This window comes from Perna viridis, chromosome 15 (genome assembly GCF_037379345.1).
Source record: "Perna viridis isolate PV_CMFRI_1.1 ecotype Kerala chromosome 15, ASM3737934v1, whole genome shotgun sequence".
Classification (NCBI taxonomy): Eukaryota; Metazoa; Mollusca; class Bivalvia; order Mytilida; family Mytilidae; genus Perna; species Perna viridis.
Genome location: NC_142459.1, coordinates 22,712,341 through 22,735,177, shown reverse-complemented (window position 1 = coordinate 22,735,177; position 22,837 = coordinate 22,712,341). Strand labels below are relative to the sequence as shown.

The window sequence follows — 22,837 nt, the reverse complement described above, 5'->3', positions numbered from 1 at the left end:
ACATCCACAGGTTCTCTATCATAATTAGGGGCCATATTCATTTTCAAAGGGGTACTGCTGTTCAACAATGCACCAAAAAATGTCTGTGTCAGTAACCGCTACCAGGAATGCGTCGAGGAATAATGGCGTAACAATGTAGGAACCATAACTACTCTGTCCCTATCGTACTGCATCTTGAGGTAGTTTTATAACCTGACTTCTGCTTCCCTATATTTATTTATAATATGTCTGCGAATACATGCATACCCACACATATGAACCGATCTACTCAGTATTTATGTAGAACGGTCATAAGGTCGTGCAATGCACACACCTGTATCAAAGAACACCGTAACTAGCTACATGAACATACGGTGTACAAGAATTATATGCTTACATCAGAACATTTGTATACCTGTATCTGGAATGTACATGCAACTTGATATAAGCTACTATGGGTTACATACATGTACATATGTTTACATCAGAACATATTATGTATGAGTAATATATATCAGAACATCTGAAAATAGGGATTTAAGAAGTTTATGGCCTTTAATATATATGTTCACTATGATCACATGACCTGCTCTGCTAACAAATGGTTCCCTTAGCTGTTATCAAAATCTAAGTTGACAAGTCACTACCTAATCTGAATCAATCAATCTTTCCCACTAAATCGGCAGAATGTATGGATTAATTTGTAAATGAAATGATTTATTATTAATTCTCAAGTTCGTATAGACTCGGCAAACCCAATTTAAAAAAGGATGAAAAAAAATCCGAATTCAAATTTGGCACCTAATATACCTACAGAAATATCTAGTACACTGTTTCTGAGTAGCTGGAGTTCGCACGTCTACCCCCGTACTACCGATGTGGTGTTGCAAGTCAGTAGTCCACACACGGATAAGTCGTAAGGAGGTTATATAGGAATCATCCAATTTTTTGTCTGTCTGTCCGTCCGTCGGTCCATATTTAGGAGCAACTCTTCCTAAACAGCTTAAGGGATTTTGATGACCCTTTATAGGAAGGCTTGCATCATAATTGGGCCTGTAAGTATTGTCACATGACCTTGTGATTTCACGAGAATGGTTCTATATCTTCCTTTTAAAAGCATGGGTAGATTGTAAATAACACGTAATAATAAATTTTGTGACAAAGCATCACATTGATGTACTCGGGAGTAGCAAACTAAACACAAATAGGTCTTTGAATTTCAATGCTGCCAACAGTAGAAATTTCGGGTAAAAAATTGAGAACGAGACTTATAAGCCATATTAAATAGATTTGAATATATTAAGCTATATAGTTACTATATATATGTATATCGGAGGACTTCAAACGGAGATATTCAAACTGATAGAGTAATCAAGGGAACCAAGATTCTAGCGGAAATCAAAAGAACGTAATCCAGGGACAAAGACCAGTGGCCCTTTTCACAAGAAATCGTAAGACTAAAATTAGTCGTAAGTTATGACGGCACAATACTTTGATTTACTATGACGTCATAAATTACGACTAATTTCACACTTACGATTTTTTGTGAAAAGGACACGGAAAACTGATAAACACAACAAAGAACATGTTATTTAAACAAAATATACAAAGTAACAAAAGCAAATGCGCAAATCGGACTTCACTAAAAACTGGGAGCATGGACCAGGTGCAACGGTAGAGTAAGCGTCCTCTGAAACCATCCGATTTGCTCATTAAAATTCAAGTCCGAGGTAGACGAAAGAGGAAAGGAAAACTATGACACACTAAACAAATCAGTTTTCATGGTGCAGACGGATACATCGTAACGATCCACGAGTTCATGATGACGACCATAAAACTTCTGTAGTGATGACTTCAATCTTGTAGCAACATAACCCTGTTCCAGAAGCCTAAGTGTAAGAAGTCTAGCGCTATACAAAAAAGTCTGCGTAGTTATGGCAAGCTCTGGCATAACGTACGAGTTGTGATATAAAAACTCTATACACTGAAGAGTTTTACATAAAAAAAAACTCGTGGGATTTTGATGAAAATTTATAATATGAAGGTTGGGCATCATATGCAGATATGCATAAAGTAATATACTGTCGGGGGATTTCAAAGGGACGTAGTAAAACATACGGGTTATACGAATAATTTCACTTTAAGCGGGGTATTATTAATGTGAGGTAGCTAGTTACTTTGAGAATTGGGCATACTTTATTTAACGAACACTAATTAAACTCCATACAACAAAGCTGTGGGATTCGTTTCTGAACTTATTTGAATAATTCGTATATATAAAATCCTGTCCAACATTTCCTTACCTTTTTTCCAGGTACATTCACCTATAGTATAAACCAGTCTAGCCTGGGAGTAGAAACCTTTGCCATACAATCCGATGGCGACTTATATCTAAAACATTCTTTGACATCGTACGGATATGGCCAGAGTTTAAAGTTCGAGGTTATTGCCACGGATACTGGAGGACGGCAAGGTTCTGCTTCCGTTTTTATAGTAATACCCCAGTTGGTCACGGTGACAATACCGACAAATAATGATCCTTACGTCACATTCTGGGAATATCCTGCTAATCCTGCGTGGCTAATTGTGTTTATCGTCATGGCAACAGTCTGTTTTATTCTACCGTGCTATATGATAAGGAAATATGGCGATTCTTGTAGTTATAAAGGAAGGTAAGTGTACATTTAACCATATTAGGGAAGAAGTATCTGATTGTTAACTGCATTAAAATTGTACTGGTGGTAAAAGACGTGTGTTGGAACGCGAAACTGAAAAAGCTTAACAAATGTGCGTTGGTTATACGTAAAAAATGCTAAATTAAATAATCCAAACACGATGGACATTTTTAAGAAATTATCATGACATTCCTAATGCGCAAACTTAATAGAACAGGTGGTAAGATCCTGACTTCGTGCATGCGTGGTTTTCCATTAAGCTGAAGTTACTAAGCTCGTATCAACACCGGCTTTCTACAATTTGCCATTGAAACATAGAAGTATTCGTTAAGCATTTGCGTTAACGTTAAATTTGATATTTGTCAAGTTACAGTCTTTTAAGAGGCCGGAAGTGATTCATACATGTCAAAAACCTACCAAATTTAATTTTATTTCTAATTCAGAAACGAAACATGTCTTAGTATGTCGTTTGGCTGTTTTACTTTTGAGACATTGTAAATGAAATTTTCACTTTGCAATGGTTATCGTTCTTGACATGGTTCTAAATATATGGTTTTCTAAAAAGAAAAAGTAGCTCGAATTGTATACAAATACATGTAGGACTGAACGTCAGTTATAGAATAAAATTATTTGATGCACGTATGAAGAGCAATTTCCGTAACTTACATGTAGATACACATGATTTAACAATTAAAATATCTAATGTATAGACACAGTAGAAATATTTCTTAGTTCAGTTTTTTTTTTTTTTTTTATAATTAGTGTTTTTATTATTTTTTTTAGGGTAGGAGAAGAACTTTCCAAGCAGCAAAAATCACAAAAATGTAAGTATTGATTATGATCATACATGTATATAAAACGAAACGAAACAAGCGGGCTCATCGAAATAATCACCTGATAATTTTAGATAACAATACAAATTCATTTTACGCCCTGTGTGGTTTCATCAACTGCATTTTACGCATCTGTTTACATATTCTAAAGTTATAATTTTTGTTAGTTATATGTATCAGTTAATACATATTTATCTTTTCGGCTTATTTTAGGTTACAGACCACCAATTCAACCAATGAGCATTTGGAACGTACGCAAAAATAGTCCTACGCAGAAATTACCCCTGTTCCTCATAGTGCTGTGAAAAAAGTTCTCATCTTATTTTAAAAATTTAAAGAGTTTCTGAAAGGAAAAACATTTCTGTACATTTTATAGGTGCATTTTGCTTCTTGTGATGTGAAGCCTAATCTCCATAATGATTTTTAAATATACCCCTATCTTGTGAAAACACTGGGATTTCCCATGCTATTTATAGACCCTTCACTTCCGGTGACCAGTACTGCACTGCAAGTCTGCTAACCCCACATGCCATTCTGAGGATTGTGAGCTGACATATGTAGAATCATGCTGATATATAGTCATCTGCAGGTTAAAGTTAAGGTAAAGTCCAGAGAAGCCATTGAATATTGTGAAATTAGCATAGAAGCCTATGGGAAGTGGAATTAGTGGTTTTTAGCCTTAAGATGAAGCCATGGCAAAATGAAAAGTTTCTTGAAATAGCTTTAAACTACTTGAAGATCTTGTTAACTTTGCCATGAGAGGAATACACTACAAAAATCCTTCAAAATATGCATTTTTTTAAGTTATAGGTCCAAATTATGGAAAATTGGTCTTTTTGGCTGATTTTTATGTCCTATCTTGTAAAAAGTGTAGAAAATTTAGTAAAAATATCAAATATTAAACTTTGAGGGCTATATTTACCTAAATATGGTAGTAATAAGCACTTGAAATCAAGTTTTGTGTAGATTTGAGCAAAAATTAGGTTAGAAATGAGGAAAAACTCACTTTCATTACTGCGGTTAAGGCCATATGAGCATTCCCCTATGGCAACATGGAAAATCCATTATTGAGCACTTTTTTTGCTTTAGGTGCCCTTTACTGGTCATGTTTTAATGTGAAAACACTGTATTTACAAATTTAATGCCAAATATATCACCTTTTGTGAAAATTTAAAGATTTAGGATTTTTGACATGTGATCAAGAAAAAGGGGGAGGCATGTCAGAAATAAATTTTTAAAAATAGACCAATTTCTCAGAAAATGATTACTTTTAAAACTATTTCTTCATTAATATTGTTAAAAAACAAGTTGTGATTGATATTTTTTATTTGAAAAGTCAGAAAAAGTTCTTTGCAAATATTTAATGCATTTCAGTATGGTAGAATATTTTCACTTTTTTGCTCGCACAACTTGGTTACCCTATATTTAAAAATGAAATATTTAAAAAAGTGCTTGTCACATTTCACTGAAACTTTGCAAATGCATTCAGTATGTGTGTAGGAAGATACCTGTATAGTTATTTATATTTTCTAAGACAAAAAGTGACTCTTTAGGTTACAGACCACCAATTCAACCAATGAGCATTTGGAACGTACGCAAAAATAGTCCTACGCAGAAATTACCCCTGTTCCTCATAGTGCTGTGAAAAAAGTTCTCATCTTATTTTAAAAATTTAAAGAGTTTCTGAAAGGAAAAACATTTCTGTACATTTTATAGGTGCATTTTGCTTCTTGTGATGTGAAGCCTAATCTCCATAATGATTTTTAAATATACCCCTATCTTGTGAAAACACTGGGATTTCCCATGCTATTTATAGACCCTTCACTTCCGGTGACCAGTACTGCACTGCAAGTCTGCTAACCCCACATGCCATTCTGAGGATTGTGAGCTGACATATGTAGAATCATGCTGATATATAGTCATCTGCAGGTTAAAGTTAAGGTAAAGTCCAGAGAAGCCATTGAATATTGTGAAATTAGCATAGAAGCCTATGGGAAGTGGAATTAGTGGTTTTTAGCCTTAAGATGAAGCCATGGCAAAATGAAAAGTTTCTTGAAATAGCTTTAAACTACTTGAAGATCTTGTTAACTTTGCCATGAGAGGAATACACTACAAAAATCCTTCAAAATATGCATTTTTTTAAGTTATAGGTCCAAATTATGGAAAATTGGTCTTTTTGGCTGATTTTTATGTCCTATCTTGTAAAAAGTGTAGAAAATTTAGTAAAAATATCAAATATTAAACTTTGAGGGCTATATTTACCTAAATATGGTAGTAATAAGCACTTGAAATCAAGTTTTGTGTAGATTTGAGCAAAAATTAGGTTAGAAATGAGGAAAAACTCACTTTCATTACTGCGGTTAAGGCCATATGAGCATTCCCCTATGGCAACATGGAAAATCCATTATTGAGCACTTTTTTTGCTTTAGGTGCCCTTTACTGGTCATGTTTTAATGTGAAAACACTGTATTTACAAATTTAATGCCAAATATATCACCTTTTGTGAAAATTTAAAGATTTAGGATTTTTGACATGTGATCAAGAAAAAGGGGGAGGCATGTCAGAAATAAATTTTTAAAAATAGACCAATTTCTCAGAAAATGATTACTTTTAAAACTATTTCTTCATTAATATTGTTAAAAAACAAGTTGTGATTGATATTTTTTATTTGAAAAGTCAGAAAAAGTTCTTTGCAAATATTTAATGCATTTCAGTATGGTAGAATATTTTCACTTTTTTGCTCGCACAACTTGGTTACCCTATATTTAAAAATGAAATATTTAAAAAAGTGCTTGTCACATTTCACTGAAACTTTGCAAATGCATTCAGTATGTGTGTAGGAAGATACCTGTATAGTTATTTATATTTTCTAAGACAAAAAGTGACTCTTTAGGTTACAGACCACCAATTCAACCAATGAGCATTTGGAACGTACGCAAAAATAGTCCTACGCAGAAATTACCCCTGTTCCTCATAGTGCTGTGAAAAAAGTTCTCATCTTATTTTAAAAATTTAAAGAGTTTCTGAAAGGAAAAACATTTCTGTACATTTTATAGGTGCATTTTGCTTCTTGTGATGTGAAGCCTAATCTCCATAATGATTTTTAAATATACCCCTATCTTGTGAAAACACTGGGATTTCCCATGCTATTTATAGACCCTTCACTTCCGGTGACCAGTACTGCACTGCAAGTCTGCTAACCCCACATGCCATTCTGAGGATTGTGAGCTGACATATGTAGAATCATGCTGATATATAGTCATCTGCAGGTTAAAGTTAAGGTAAAGTCCAGAGAAGCCATTGAATATTGTGAAATTAGCATAGAAGCCTATGGGAAGTGGAATTAGTGGTTTTTAGCCTTAAGATGAAGCCATGGCAAAATGAAAAGTTTCTTGAAATAGCTTTAAACTACTTGAAGATCTTGTTAACTTTGCCATGAGAGGAATACACTACAAAAATCCTTCAAAATATGCATTTTTTTAAGTTATAGGTCCAAATTATGGAAAATTGGTCTTTTTGGCTGATTTTTATGTCCTATCTTGTAAAAAGTGTAGAAAATTTAGTAAAAATATCAAATATTAAACTTTGAGGGCTATATTTACCTAAATATGGTAGTAATAAGCACTTGAAATCAAGTTTTGTGTAGATTTGAGCAAAAATTAGGTTAGAAATGAGGAAAAACTCACTTTCATTACTGCGGTTAAGGCCATATGAGCATTCCCCTATGGCAACATGGAAAATCCATTATTGAGCACTTTTTTTGCTTTAGGTGCCCTTTACTGGTCATGTTTTAATGTGAAAACACTGTATTTACAAATTTAATGCCAAATATATCACCTTTTGTGAAAATTTAAAGATTTAGGATTTTTGACATGTGATCAAGAAAAAGGGGGAGGCATGTCAGAAATAAATTTTTAAAAATAGACCAATTTCTCAGAAAATGATTACTTTTAAAACTATTTCTTCATTAATATTGTTAAAAAACAAGTTGTGATTGATATTTTTTATTTGAAAAGTCAGAAAAAGTTCTTTGCAAATATTTAATGCATTTCAGTATGGTAGAATATTTTCACTTTTTTGCTCGCACAACTTGGTTACCCTATATTTAAAAATGAAATATTTAAAAAAGTGCTTGTCACATTTCACTGAAACTTTGCAAATGCATTCAGTATGTGTGTAGGAAGATACCTGTATAGTTATTTATATTTTCTAAGACAAAAAGTGACTCTTTAGGTTACAGACCACCAATTCAACCAATGAGCATTTGGAACGTACGCAAAAATAGTCCTACGCAGAAATTACCCCTGTTCCTCATAGTGCTGTGAAAAAAGTTCTCATCTTATTTTAAAAATTTAAAGAGTTTCTGAAAGGAAAAACATTTCTGTACATTTTATAGGTGCATTTTGCTTCTTGTGATGTGAAGCCTAATCTCCATAATGATTTTTAAATATACCCCTATCTTGTGAAAACACTGGGATTTCCCATGCTATTTATAGACCCTTCACTTCCGGTGACCAGTACTGCACTGCAAGTCTGCTAACCCCACATGCCATTCTGAGGATTGTGAGCTGACATATGTAGAATCATGCTGATATATAGTCATCTGCAGGTTAAAGTTAAGGTAAAGTCCAGAGAAGCCATTGAATATTGTGAAATTAGCATAGAAGCCTATGGGAAGTGGAATTAGTGGTTTTTAGCCTTAAGATGAAGCCATGGCAAAATGAAAAGTTTCTTGAAATAGCTTTAAACTACTTGAAGATCTTGTTAACTTTGCCATGAGAGGAATACACTACAAAAATCCTTCAAAATATGCATTTTTTTAAGTTATAGGTCCAAATTATGGAAAATTGGTCTTTTTGGCTGATTTTTATGTCCTATCTTGTAAAAAGTGTAGAAAATTTAGTAAAAATATCAAATATTAAACTTTGAGGGCTATATTTACCTAAATATGGTAGTAATAAGCACTTGAAATCAAGTTTTGTGTAGATTTGAGCAAAAATTAGGTTAGAAATGAGGAAAAACTCACTTTCATTACTGCGGTTAAGGCCATATGAGCATTCCCCTATGGCAACATGGAAAATCCATTATTGAGCACTTTTTTTGCTTTAGGTGCCCTTTACTGGTCATGTTTTAATGTGAAAACACTGTATTTACAAATTTAATGCCAAATATATCACCTTTTGTGAAAATTTAAAGATTTAGGATTTTTGACATGTGATCAAGAAAAAGGGGGAGGCATGTCAGAAATAAATTTTTAAAAATAGACCAATTTCTCAGAAAATGATTACTTTTAAAACTATTTCTTCATTAATATTGTTAAAAAACAAGTTGTGATTGATATTTTTTATTTGAAAAGTCAGAAAAAGTTCTTTGCAAATATTTAATGCATTTCAGTATGGTAGAATATTTTCACTTTTTTGCTCGCACAACTTGGTTACCCTATATTTAAAAATGAAATATTTAAAAAAGTGCTTGTCACATTTCACTGAAACTTTGCAAATGCATTCAGTATGTGTGTAGGAAGATACCTGTATAGTTATTTATATTTTCTAAGACAAAAAGTGACTCTTTAGGTTACAGACCACCAATTCAACCAATGAGCATTTGGAACGTACGCAAAAATAGTCCTACGCAGAAATTACCCCTGTTCCTCATAGTGCTGTGAAAAAAGTTCTCATCTTATTTTAAAAATTTAAAGAGTTTCTGAAAGGAAAAACATTTCTGTACATTTTATAGGTGCATTTTGCTTCTTGTGATGTGAAGCCTAATCTCCATAATGATTTTTAAATATACCCCTATCTTGTGAAAACACTGGGATTTCCCATGCTATTTATAGACCCTTCACTTCCGGTGACCAGTACTGCACTGCAAGTCTGCTAACCCCACATGCCATTCTGAGGATTGTGAGCTGACATATGTAGAATCATGCTGATATATAGTCATCTGCAGGTTAAAGTTAAGGTAAAGTCCAGAGAAGCCATTGAATATTGTGAAATTAGCATAGAAGCCTATGGGAAGTGGAATTAGTGGTTTTTAGCCTTAAGATGAAGCCATGGCAAAATGAAAAGTTTCTTGAAATAGCTTTAAACTACTTGAAGATCTTGTTAACTTTGCCATGAGAGGAATACACTACAAAAATCCTTCAAAATATGCATTTTTTTAAGTTATAGGTCCAAATTATGGAAAATTGGTCTTTTTGGCTGATTTTTATGTCCTATCTTGTAAAAAGTGTAGAAAATTTAGTAAAAATATCAAATATTAAACTTTGAGGGCTATATTTACCTAAATATGGTAGTAATAAGCACTTGAAATCAAGTTTTGTGTAGATTTGAGCAAAAATTAGGTTAGAAATGAGGAAAAACTCACTTTCATTACTGCGGTTAAGGCCATATGAGCATTCCCCTATGGCAACATGGAAAATCCATTATTGAGCACTTTTTTTGCTTTAGGTGCCCTTTACTGGTCATGTTTTAATGTGAAAACACTGTATTTACAAATTTAATGCCAAATATATCACCTTTTGTGAAAATTTAAAGATTTAGGATTTTTGACATGTGATCAAGAAAAAGGGGGAGGCATGTCAGAAATAAATTTTTAAAAATAGACCAATTTCTCAGAAAATGATTACTTTTAAAACTATTTCTTCATTAATATTGTTAAAAAACAAGTTGTGATTGATATTTTTTATTTGAAAAGTCAGAAAAAGTTCTTTGCAAATATTTAATGCATTTCAGTATGGTAGAATATTTTCACTTTTTTGCTCGCACAACTTGGTTACCCTATATTTAAAAATGAAATATTTAAAAAAGTGCTTGTCACATTTCACTGAAACTTTGCAAATGCATTCAGTATGTGTGTAGGAAGATACCTGTATAGTTATTTATATTTTCTAAGACAAAAAGTGACTCTTTAGGTTACAGACCACCAATTCAACCAATGAGCATTTGGAACGTACGCAAAAATAGTCCTACGCAGAAATTACCCCTGTTCCTCATAGTGCTGTGAAAAAAGTTCTCATCTTATTTTAAAAATTTAAAGAGTTTCTGAAAGGAAAAACATTTCTGTACATTTTATAGGTGCATTTTGCTTCTTGTGATGTGAAGCCTAATCTCCATAATGATTTTTAAATATACCCCTATCTTGTGAAAACACTGGGATTTCCCATGCTATTTATAGACCCTTCACTTCCGGTGACCAGTACTGCACTGCAAGTCTGCTAACCCCACATGCCATTCTGAGGATTGTGAGCTGACATATGTAGAATCATGCTGATATATAGTCATCTGCAGGTTAAAGTTAAGGTAAAGTCCAGAGAAGCCATTGAATATTGTGAAATTAGCATAGAAGCCTATGGGAAGTGGAATTAGTGGTTTTTAGCCTTAATATATACTAAATCAGGGAAAGATAAAATTTACTCCCTATGTCTTTTTGTCTTTGTAGCAATATAAACATTTTTGTCTTTGTTGTTTTCTTCTTTATTTCCTTAGAATTAGCATAATAATAGATACTTAAAAAATAACAGTAGATAAATATGTATTGTACTAATAGAGGATTAACGAGTGTTTATTGTCTTACAGCGGACAACATTGAAGACTTAGGACAGTTAAATTTGGCATGGAAGCCTTGGATGTGGTTTGAAAGGAAGTTCCGTTGACGCAGTAGAAAGAAAATACTGTGAATCTAGAAACACTTTAATTCGGATACTTATTTATTTTTCTCAAACTTGACGTTCTGCTTTTTAACTGTCTGTAATAATCTATGCACATATTTCCCATCATTTATTGTTTTTAGATGGATTTCGCGTTTAAATGCTTAGTGCATTATTCACGCTTACGGAACCTTTCAAGAAAACTGAGAAAACACACTTACCTCACCGGTTCACATTCTCTGTGCTTCCAGATTTTTAGTTTATTTCATCGTACTTTGTACATGTATAATGTAATTGTTTATGTTTGTTTTTTTTCGTAGATCACGTCACTATTCGTCTTAAACGTATCTTTCATATATTTATCGGTAATTTGAGCAAAATTCCTTTGATTTGTATTTGCTTGGATCAGCAAACTGACTTGATGCTGTAGGAATAAATGGCATTTTGTTTTTGATAGGGATTTTATCACGGTTCATATCGAGTGATCCCGCCAGGCGAGCCTTGATATTAGCCATGATGAAGGCACTCTCTAAAACAAAATGTCGTTTATAATTTGCTATTTATAGAAGAAAATGATGTTCATTATCTGGAAAACGTTAAAGATATTACCAAAAGCATTAATTAAATGGGGACAGCTTTATTAGATGACCACTGACCGTCATGATTTGTGATACGGTCCAGTCAAAATTTAGCACGTGCATTAGTTAATGAAGCGATATAACACCGGAAGGGCAAGCGTCCTCAGCTTTTCTAGAAACACCTACAGAGTTGCTCGTAGAAAGTAAGTCTACAGTAGACGAAAGAGGAAAGGAAAACTATGACACGTTTTTAACTTTGCCTTTTTGAGATATTGAAAGGTCAAATTTAGTTGAAATGCGCTATTGAAAAATGGAGGGGAAGAATTTCAACACTATTCCCTCTATAATCAGTCAGATAATATCTTTATCACAGGTGCTTCAGAATAAATTTAAATAACTGTTTGATTGTCATTTTAGATGTGTTATATTTTAGTCATAAAAGATCAAATTGAGATCAATATTGTGCCATCCATTGCCTGATTTTAAAATAGAATGATCCATAAAACGTTTCTTTTTAAGTGCACAAGGGTGCCATTGTTGTCCCCACCCTTACATCAAACCATGAATTTTACTATGTACATGTATTGTCATGAATTAAACAAGTGTTGACGGATATGTTCACTCACTGCCTATTTCGTATTGTTAACTCGCACGACAGTTGTGTAAATGTGGACAATTAAGTAGGTTACCTTTTTGGATATGATTGATAACTGTTAAAATAGACTACTTAAATCCGATATTATACATATATAATAGGCATGAAACATAGTAAAACGCACCAAGGCGTGGATCCACAGGGGCGGACCTAGCGTGGTTACATGTAGCTAACGTAGACTGCCTATTTAAATTCTAGATTTGAAACTTGACAGATGATGAAATTTGTAAGTACGAACATGTCCATCGCTAGCCGATGTCTAACGTTGGTAAACCAGAAATCCACTAAAATTGTTATAAAGACCGGATAGGTACCGTGTAGATTGATTGACCTCTTTAACCCATATGCTGTCGTTTGCCTTCAGCTCCAAGATAATTGAAGTTGATCCGCTTTCATATCCATCGGTACTTGCATAAGACCATCCAACGGTGACTCCATTTCTAAGGATCTGTACGTGTGCCTCTACATCATTCTTTGACATAACAGTGACCGTAAAGTGGTAGATACCAGATACTGGAGCTTGGAAAGTACCACTAAATTTGTTGTAACTGAAACAAATTAATGAGTTTCATTGGATTACTAACTTGAGATACATGTAACGTATATCTAACGTAATAATGAGTTCCAATATGTTCAACTCAAGTATACCTGTACGTATGTTTCATTGCAAACTGCTAATGTAACTTACAATATTGCCCTTACATATATGTATGTGTTGATGTTTTTAACTATTATGCACCGTTTTTTGTTTTGTTTTTTTTTTTATATTCTTGAGACATTCTTAACGAGCTAGTGTCCTGCTTTTGGATTGTTGATGTGCTCAGATTAGACCTCGATGTATAAGCTAAAAAAAATTGCGCCAAATATAGTCATTTACCTCCTCGTTGAAAAATATTGAAAAATATTTAGCCATGCAACAAAACATTACCAGTCATAATTTACGCACATGGAACACGACCTGGCTAGGCATCAAAGAAAACAGTAAAAGCGGTGTCAAAACGCCTAATCTATGGAACCATGGAATGAACCCCAACGAAACGGAGTTGAAATTCCGAAAACTAAAAGTAAATGAACAGTACAAAATATCCTAAAACAACTAGAACATAGACATTCAAATAAGGGTTTTTTTCCTCCTTTCTTTGAAGTTACTATACAATAAGAAAACCGAAATTTTGTCACAAAACATACGCATATAAAGTTGGAATTTGGTATAAATTACCAATTAAATGAATTGAAAGATTTCTAGCATTTAAATGAGAGATTGGTTTAAATTAAAATATCAAAGTTAAGAAATAATATTTTATTTTAAATTTACATATTCGGTAATATTTTAGATTTGATTTCTTTCAATGACAAGAGTCAGTTTTATGTATTAATAAGATTCATATTGTTGGCAAAAGTGATAATCATAAAAGCGATATTTAAGATCAGAATACTCATCGGAAATGTCTTAAAGATAAACTCAGGGTATATAGAATACGTATTGCTAAATCAAAACAATATTACATAATTCTTAAGGACGAAAAGTATTATTCTTATCGACTTAACTTCTTTAGGAAATAAAATACTTGTTGGAAAGTTTTAATACGGATATTCAATATTTCGGACAATGTACACTTTGGTTTAAGGCACCTGACCAGTTCACTATTTAAGTTCGACGAAAGGTACTCTGGTCACTTAGCTGGTGACAAGGGTAAAGGTGTGAACTATAAATTGAACTTGGTTTGTTTGAGGTGCGTATTTATTTCGGATGATTTCAATATTTTGTTAAAGCATTCATATTTTAAGATAAAAGTATTTCTTTAAATAAGCTAATTTGAACCAATACAAAGCTGTATTTAATTCAGTTATTTATATTTGAAAATAAGTACTTCAAAGAACAAAATACAGGTCAAAGTTTGTGTTCTAATTAATGTTTAATGTTTAAAAGATAAATTGATTTATATTTAATCTTTATTATTGTAACTTTCTTGATCATTATTATTGTATATATCGACTTAGCTGGTGAAAAGAGTAAAGATGTGAACTATAAATTGAACTTGGTTTGTTTAAGGTCCCTCCCACCTAGTCCCTGTCCCTCGCAAAGTAACACCTGCGTAAGTCAGTTCCCCAACAGAAAAGAAAATATGAAGTCTAGATAAACAGAAACAATAAAATAAAGCATATTCCCCTATAAGACCCCGAAATACAACATTATACGCATATAAAAGTTATGACTTCTGGTTTCTACTTAACAGTATATATTATAATTTCTTTAGACTTTGTAGCGTTTATTTAAGATGGAAAGGACTATATTGACACGTCATAAATTAATGCACCTCAACCACTCATCGGGAACAAAAAAAACGAGAAGACGGCAGCAAATTATCTACAATTAAGACTTGTATTCCAATAACTGTAATTTAACAGTTTGAAGGTTTTTTGTCAATTAACTGATCATTATAGAAAAATCTAGAATGTATTTTTGATATACATGTAAGTGCATTTAAAGTATAGATGTGGAATAACGAGAAGCCAACACGATATTTATAGAGCTTAAATACGAGTTCAGTTTTGTAATCTGTCTTGCTCGGGCGATCAATCGAGAATATAATTGTCACCAACAACCTCATGCATTCGATAAGTCCACTGAAACTTGCACTCAATGTTGTTTAGATTATTATAACGCATACAAATGTATGCCTGACGTTGGAGTTAACTGACAATATGACATACCCATTGCCGACATTAGTGACAACATTATCATAAACAATGGTGTGGTTAGACTCAGAAATACTGCTAGAAAGATAGGCGTAAAACGCAATCGGTGTAGCTACATTTCCTACTAACAGTCGTTGATTTCTTTCTACGCCGAACGCTACAATGACAAATCAACAAAAACAAAACAAAGCCCTGTTAGCACAAGTAGCTACATCAATATACACAGGAAGCAACAGATGTAAGTAAATAACTACGTACAAGGTCATTTTGTATTTGTACAAACAAAGCTGAAGAGGGGAAATCTGAAACACGAATGTGGAATACCAACCGATCTGATATTATAATTATACTCAAAAAGGTCTTCTTTATTTCAAATTATCACTATTAGATTTCTGTACCTACATGTATGTATTACAGGGAAAATTGGAACCCAGTAGGATTCAGAATTATCATACGACAGAGTGGAATTCTAATTCTCCTAGAATAAATTGGAATTCCAATTTTAATTTGTCCTAGGCAAAATTAGAATTCCAATTTGCCCTAGGATCATTCCGGATCCTTTTGGATTCCAATTTGAACTTTAACTTATGCTAAGAAAATTTACTTCAAAATATTAGAAAATTTAGACATTTTTGCCGAGTTATCTGCCCTTTAATGCTCATTTGCAGTGTAATTCAATATAGTTTTAACTCCTTTCACCAAAATTATGTGGAAAATGTCGTCTAAATATGTACATGTACAGAATGTATTAAGTATATGGTTACATGTGATCGTTATTAAAACAGCCAGAAAATTGAATCGTTGACTTAAACAGCCTATAATATTAAAACTTACAGTGAGCCTTCAGATGTTTTATTTCTTCTTTAAAAATATCAAGTTCTGCCTCTGTGAAAATAACCATATAAATTTAAATTTCGATTTGAAACTTTTATGACAATTTTGTTTAACCTACATGTATATAATTGTTTTTCGAACAGTTTTGTACAGCATTTGACTCACTGTTACGTGTATATTTAAATAAATTAATTTTGAGATAAATACTGTAATCTGATTGGTTAAAATAATTTTGCTACATCTCAATGGATAAAAAAAATACTGACATGCCCCTTTTCAGTTAAATTCAGATCTACTTTTCGCATGTTTAAAGATAAAAATGTGTTTTAAACTTAATTTATAAGAATTGGCAATGAGAAGAATTGTCTATTGAAAAATAACATAAATTTTCCATGTGCATATTGTTTATTGCACTCAGCACAATAAACAATATGCACATGGACAATTTATGTTATTTTTCAATAGACAAAATTTTTATTATTGCCAATTCTTAAATGTGTTACATGTACTTTGTCTTATAACGAACCTTATGGAGTTACATGTATAACCATTGCTTCAAAATTTCAAACGTTGCTGATGAATTTATCCCTGATAATGTACCAAGTAACTTCTTCACCGTGTTCAGGGAACGCTAAAAGCGTACAACTGCCTTTTTGATCTGCGGGTACTATACCTATTTTCAAACTTTAGAATGATAGAGCCACCTACATGTATAACGTGTTATATGCAGATACGGAAGTGACTTTAAATTGGATTTAATTCCTATTGCCGAGAACCAAAGTCACCTAGACTTTGGTGTAGGTTCCATCATCATGATTATTTTTATTTAGCTGTGCTTTTTCAATACAAACTAGAACTAATTGATTTTTTTAATTAAAAAACTAGGATCATCCGCAACATAGTTTCCAGTGCTCAGCAGTATATGCTAGTTAAACTACGGTGTTCCTGTTGCAGTATAATACTTGTAAAAAAACACACCGTACCATTGGACAAAAAAATAACACATTTTAATCGTTTAAAGTGTTTAAAAAGTATGAAATTAATGCATTTGATTACTTAACAGAATATCCATATTGGATGGCGGCCACGTTCGTAAAAAAGCAAGACAAAGCTAATAATGCCACGACAAACAAACAGAACGATAAAAACAAAATACAGAATGTAGATACCTAGATGCTGACATGTACACCCCGTTGCAGATCCTTTCTCCTGGTGATTTATCCCATCAACAAAACATCTAAAACTAACTATAAGTACAACACACACGCACGTATACATCCTTTTCCTTCTGGTGTGATAAGATAAAAGTTACAGTATAAATCACGTACATGTATGGTTGAAACTCTTGTCTTTGATTTCGTTATCTTTAATCTCATACCGGTACATGGTGAGAAAAAAACCCAACTCCTAACTTATTTAACAAGACATAATGTCATCTTTTAATTACAAAATACATTTTAGCACCGATAACTATCGATGCTCTTTTAGATTTTATATCGTGAATTGTACCATTTGATTTGTTCAACAAGTAAACCAATATATATGAAAGTCAACAGTTGTTTTTTATGGCAAATATTCTAGACAAAAATGCCCCGACTGGAACCTTGAATATCACGGTTGTGATCACTTTTGACTAATGAAGATTCGGCGGTTACAATACCTATGAGTGGCGGATCATGTCACAATAGGGATATTTCTATCGGCTTACTTTTTCTATCGGTTTAATTTCAAAAAGTATTGGCTTACTTTTCAAAAGTATCGGCTTACTTTCAGCAAGTATCAGCTTACTTTCAGCAAGTATCGGCTTACTTTCAGCAAGTATCGGCTTACTTTTGAAAAGTAAACCGATACTTTTTAAGTTTTGCAAATCTGTCAGCCAATCAAATTCCCGTTTATATAGGATTTAAACCGTTCTAAAACGTAATGGATAAGAACTTACTAAAATGTAATAATTTGTAATTTTGATTCGAGTCTGGTGCATACTTCGTTGACAACAGTAAAGTTTGATTTCATTACATTCTTATCGAAGTTGCTACTTGACTATGATTTTACGAAAATAAACTTGTTAATCAATATAATTACACATACTAAGTATTATGTAAACAGATTTGATATAAGCCAGTGGATCACTTTTCACGACACGACGTATGGGATTTGTGTACTACAATAGTCCATGGGCTGGGAGGGTTCACCGTGCACCCATCCCTACTTATCAACTTCATGGTGATTTTTAAGTACCTTTAAACCTCCCATTACCGAATCAACTTGTCGCAAAAGAATATTCTTGGATTCTTTTTCAGTATAAGCCTATATTTGTACCCCACTGGGTCAAGAAGCCAAGATTTTTGTGACTCAATTGTTTGAGCGTCTTAGCCTTCCTGGCCTAGCATGTATGAACAAACTAAACAAATTTAAAAATAATCGTATAGCCCAATGTCTCAGCTTTACAATGGTACCAAGAAAATTGTAGTAACACTTACGCTTTTGTGGTAAAAAGGAAAAAAAAATGTTCTCCCACCCGCCAAAGAAAACACTTAAATTGACATATTTTTCAATGTCAAAACCCCTAGGGTATTAATGCTTCCATAAAATGGCCTTATTTGCTAGCTTCTGCTTAGTGTTATCACAATATATACTTCTGGGGTTCTTTTGATGAATTTTGGCGATTTTCGTGGTCAGAATTTATCAAAAATGCGAAAATGGGATTTTCGATTTTTCGGTCAAAAGTCACATAAATTCAACTCTACAAGTTATTACTCAAATGAAACGTCTCAAAATTGGTATCATTTGATAATTAATTTAATTTTCTACATAAATGAACCACGAAAAACTAATTTTTAAGAACGGATTTTCACAAATTGTTAAAAATATTACGCCTACCCCTGAAAAACTGGTCTAAGTATCAAACAGAATTCTAATTCACAGCATACTGATATTGTACAACTCATATTTTAGGCATTCATGATTAAGGTAATTATGTATCTCACATATCTGATCAATGTAGGCGCTTAGATTATCCTTTTGGAGTGACAGTACTTCAAAGATTGGAAAAATGGAAATTTTCAGACCTTTCGAATTTTCTACTATATCACCCGATATTGTCTTTTTCTTCCCAAATACTGTAGTTTAAACAAGCTTTTGTGTGATACGGTTCATTGATATAGTGTCTTAACTTCAAGAGAAGACAATATAATACATTTTTGAACTTTTCAAAGTCAAGCTAGATGGAAATTACTACCATTACCCTTGATAAAAATGCCTCAATGTGAACTAAAACGTTGATTTTTGGCATATAAACGGTACACCATTGATTTACTATTGTTTTAATCATCGATGTATTCCATACATATCTTCTTATTTCAGGTGCGTATTTTTTTTCAGTTCAGTGTGACAATAATGAGTTTTTCGTAAAAGGGGAATTTTCAGAATTCCATACTTTCTTCATTTTCATCTATAATTGGCAACTTACAATAGAAGTTTTTTCAAGCGTTTACACTTCAAATTTTATAACGATTAGTGTTGTTCTTATTTGTTTTGGTTTCTTCTTGATTTTATTTTTCGAAGGACTTTGAGTCCTTTGTTGATCGGGATATACCTACGTCAATCGAATAAAGGAATGATAAACAGAAAAAAAACGATTTCTTGATCGTCCCCCTTTTTTTACCCCTTTTTTCTATATATACATCTGCAATGGTGAGGGAGAGAGCTAAGTTTCTACTTACACGTCACGGTCCTGTCAGTACATTGTAACATCTTGCCTATGTTTTAATCTTTTAAGTTTGGATCAGTTAGATAATGTAATGCATAAAAAATATGGTTAATTTAGCTGAACTAATAGAAAGGAAAGATTTTGTTATACCTCGGGATTTCGTTCATTTCCGTTAAATGGTTTTAAGTTTATTCTCTTTTACATATTCAGAATTCCTGATTTTCAAGTAACATTTGCATTTAACTGGAAAGACGAATTACAAGAGATCCCAAGTTTATTTCAACAGTTTCATATAAAACGGATCTTTTTTAATATACATCTGTTGACACTTGAGCAGGGACTGAAATAAGATGCAGCTTTTTGGTCAGTTGTGCTCGTCGTTCTCGAATATCCTTGTTTCTGAAGTTGACAGATTTCTTCAACTATATTCTAAGATATAAAACAATATACAAAGAAGAGACTTTCCAGTACCCTGTAAGGTCAAGCTCACACCCATATGTTGTATTCAAAGGCTTTATAAAAGGCGAGACTATAATTCGCCACGTTCAGAAACAGAACGAAAACTAGTATTCTTATTGCCACAGGAGATCCCAAAATCAGCTTTTTATGGCTCTAGGAATTCATTAGTTTTTTTTTTTTTTTTTTTTTTTTTTTTTTTTTTTTTTTTTTCTAGTTACCGGTAGATGTTTGCTGACACTTAAATCTACGTGAATACAAAGTTGTTCTTGGTTCTTGGTGGAATATTTGAAAAATATGGAAATTTATAACAAAATGTCCAGGGTTAATATATTTCCTTAAGGTTTCATAGAGTTTGGAATTTGTCACACCACCAAAGAAGTGACTGAGAATAAACTGTTCGTCAATATATAGTCTATAGCTTATGAACTACGTTGGTGTCTAGTTTGTAAAAATATGGCAGGTGATATCGATTCTAGATGGTGAGTATAACAGTATCTCGTCACAGCACAGTAAGAACTGGTCAAAAGTTGAGTTTTATCATTGCATCAAAACGGGACTACAAGACCATCAGTTCTAAAACATTTTAAACAAAACGCCAAGTTAACCACATGTAAAATTGAAATCAAAGAAGCCGGGATTCGAACGGCGACTAAGAAACATCTTAGACAATAAATAAAATATCCGCTTCCAAAAGTTTTACATGATTATTTTTTTTCTTTTCTGATTTCTAATTAAATGTTGGTCCGGTTTTCCCATTTCCAAAAAAACCACGGTATTCATCCTAGATGGAGAATCACCATTTTGAATGGGAAAGCGTGTAGAATTATTTGCAGTCGATGAAATGCACACAGCGAGTTAAGGAGGGGTTCCCATAACATAAGTTTTCTCTCGAAGTGGGCAGGGTGCTGTAAATCTCACAAGAATCGTCCTACCTGATAATTTGTTTAAGAAATACATGTATTTATTTGTAATCGATTGATACGAAGTTTGAAAAAATCCTCTTACATAATGAACCGGTATATCTAAAAGGGGTCCATCCCACTAACGGTCTTGAATGTTCCACCTGCATTGTATCTACTTGCGTAACAATATCTTCGTATTGCATATATTACATGAATTGCATCCCAGTAAAATTCACTTAACGGAAATGTTGATGAAGGGTTGGCTAGGAATGTATCGCCTCTACCAACCCCACGTCTGACCGCTGATGGACAGTTTAAACATCTTTATTTGTGTGTTCGTTATACATTGACTAACACTTCATTGAACTAAAACATGTCAGCAAAGAGACGTATTTAACAATCAACGCAGTGAATCATCGAAGGTAATTGAGAATGATTCTACTTGGAATGTTACAATAAAAATCCAATGTATCATAAAAGAGAAGCCTTTTTTAAACGAAGGAAAAACGGAAAAATATTTTTTGTTTGTTTTATGTGTACTCAATTACAGTGACCTCTTATTGTCTATGGTTGTTATTGTTCCAAGATTATAATTTTTTTCTCGATAATATGAAACATTCTTAATGTACATTTATTGGTACACAAATATAGTACATGTATGAAGCATCATATAAACTTTTCGCGCTTATTTGCTGAGCGTATCAGTTGGTACATTGTACTTTTGCAAGGTAAATGTTACACATTTCTGTAAAAATTGTTTTCGACTAATCTTAACACGAAAGTCTTTCACATATCCGGCGGAAGTTGCATCTAAACTTATGTATACAATATAGGTACATTGTCTAAAATTATTGAAGATATGTGATGAGGCGGCGGAACGGGTAGGAAATGCGAGGCTCCGCCGAGCTATTTTCCCCGTTCCAAGCCGAATACACATATCTTCAATAATTTTAGACAATGTATCTATATTGTTTTTATCCTGTTATATTAATAGTTGTGTGCGTTTGTACATTTTTAAAATAAAATTTTAAAATGCATATCCCCTGAGGAGCCCGAACGTTAAACCGCAGAAAAAAATTAATACGCATTGTGCATGACTCTGTAAACATTGAAATTCAATCCGCACCATATAATCCGTCAAAGCTGTTTGAAGAAAATAAGCAATGTATCAAAATTTATTTAATTCCAAGAGACAAATAAGTAAAATGAACAATTAATACAAATGTACAAATATTTTGAATGTTGTAAAGTCGATTTTAAGAACATTAAAGTTTTGAATTTCGTGAGGAAGGTGGAAGCTGAGTCCACGAAGATTGGACAGAAAAGTAGTCTTGAACTATAAATAGCCATTTTCCCTACTTTCACTTTCGTTTTGCACTCACCTAACCAACCTTTTCAGTGGAACATTTTTATGATATTATGTTAGATTTTCTTTTAAAAAAGTTCTTCATCTTACAGTGTGATGTTTGCTCTATTTTTTAAGTCATTGTTCATGTCTTTTGACAAAACATTAGTTTGTAGAGAGGCAAAAAGAAAATGCACTATATTTTTATGGCATCCATGTTTTGACGTACACCCGCTCAGGGATATGCAATACGATACTGGTACCTATTACTAATAAACATTTCAATATAATCCTAAAAGTTGTTGTTTTTCTGCTAGAGTATTCATTTCCATACTGAAAATTCAGAATATCATTGCCCTGCTACAAACATGAGTTTTCTATTAAAATTCTTATATAGGTACCCTATTCCAGGCATAAGACTAATATCTCAATGTTAGCCAGAAAATATTACTTTTGATAAAAAGCTGCTGCATTAATCAAACTAAGCAACTTTGTGGTTTATTCTGACATGGTAGATACA

At 32.8% G+C, this 22,837-nt stretch overlaps 2 protein-coding genes across 2 annotated transcripts in view; one reads left to right on the top strand and one right to left on the bottom strand.

Moving 5' to 3' along the window:
* Positions 1 to 12,326, top strand: part of LOC148597496 (protocadherin Fat 4-like) — a 40,413-nt gene extending 28,087 nt beyond the window's left edge. Inside the window, exons 17-19 of the mRNA XM_088563110.1 lie at positions 2,294 to 2,651; positions 3,438 to 3,478; positions 11,065 to 12,326. Of these exons, the coding sequence (XP_088419236.1) occupies positions 2,294 to 2,651; positions 3,438 to 3,478; positions 11,065 to 11,141 (476 nt within the window). The 3' untranslated portion in view covers positions 11,142 to 12,326. The remainder of the gene's footprint in view (positions 1 to 2,293; positions 2,652 to 3,437; positions 3,479 to 11,064) is intronic.
* Positions 12,327 to 12,445: 119 nt separating this feature from the next.
* LOC148597495 (complement C1q tumor necrosis factor-related protein 3-like) lies at positions 12,446 to 17,223 on the bottom strand. The gene is made up of 4 exons (XM_088563111.1): positions 17,072 to 17,223; positions 15,903 to 15,953; positions 15,084 to 15,225; positions 12,446 to 12,916 (listed from the first exon to the last, which is right to left on the bottom strand). The coding sequence occupies exons 1-4, from the start codon at positions 17,178 to 17,180 to the stop codon at positions 12,628 to 12,630; spliced, it is 591 nt and encodes a 196-aa protein (XP_088419237.1). The 5' UTR covers positions 17,181 to 17,223; the 3' UTR covers positions 12,446 to 12,627.
* Between the last annotated feature and the right edge of the window lie 5,614 nt (positions 17,224 to 22,837).

Bases quoted from the DNA above. Each gene is read 5' to 3' on its own strand.
- LOC148597495 (XM_088563111.1), bottom strand. From the start codon at position 17,180: ATGTATACGTGCGTGTGTGTTGTACTTATAGTTAGTTTTAGATGTTTT. The intron at 15,954-17,071 runs GTATCTACATTC...TTATTTTCACAG, and splicing joins GTGTACATGTCAGCATCTAG to AGGCAGAACTTGATATTTTT. The intron at 12,917-15,083 runs GTATGTCATATT...AATTTGTTTCAG, and splicing joins GTCACTAATGTCGGCAATGG to TTACAACAAATTTAGTGGTA.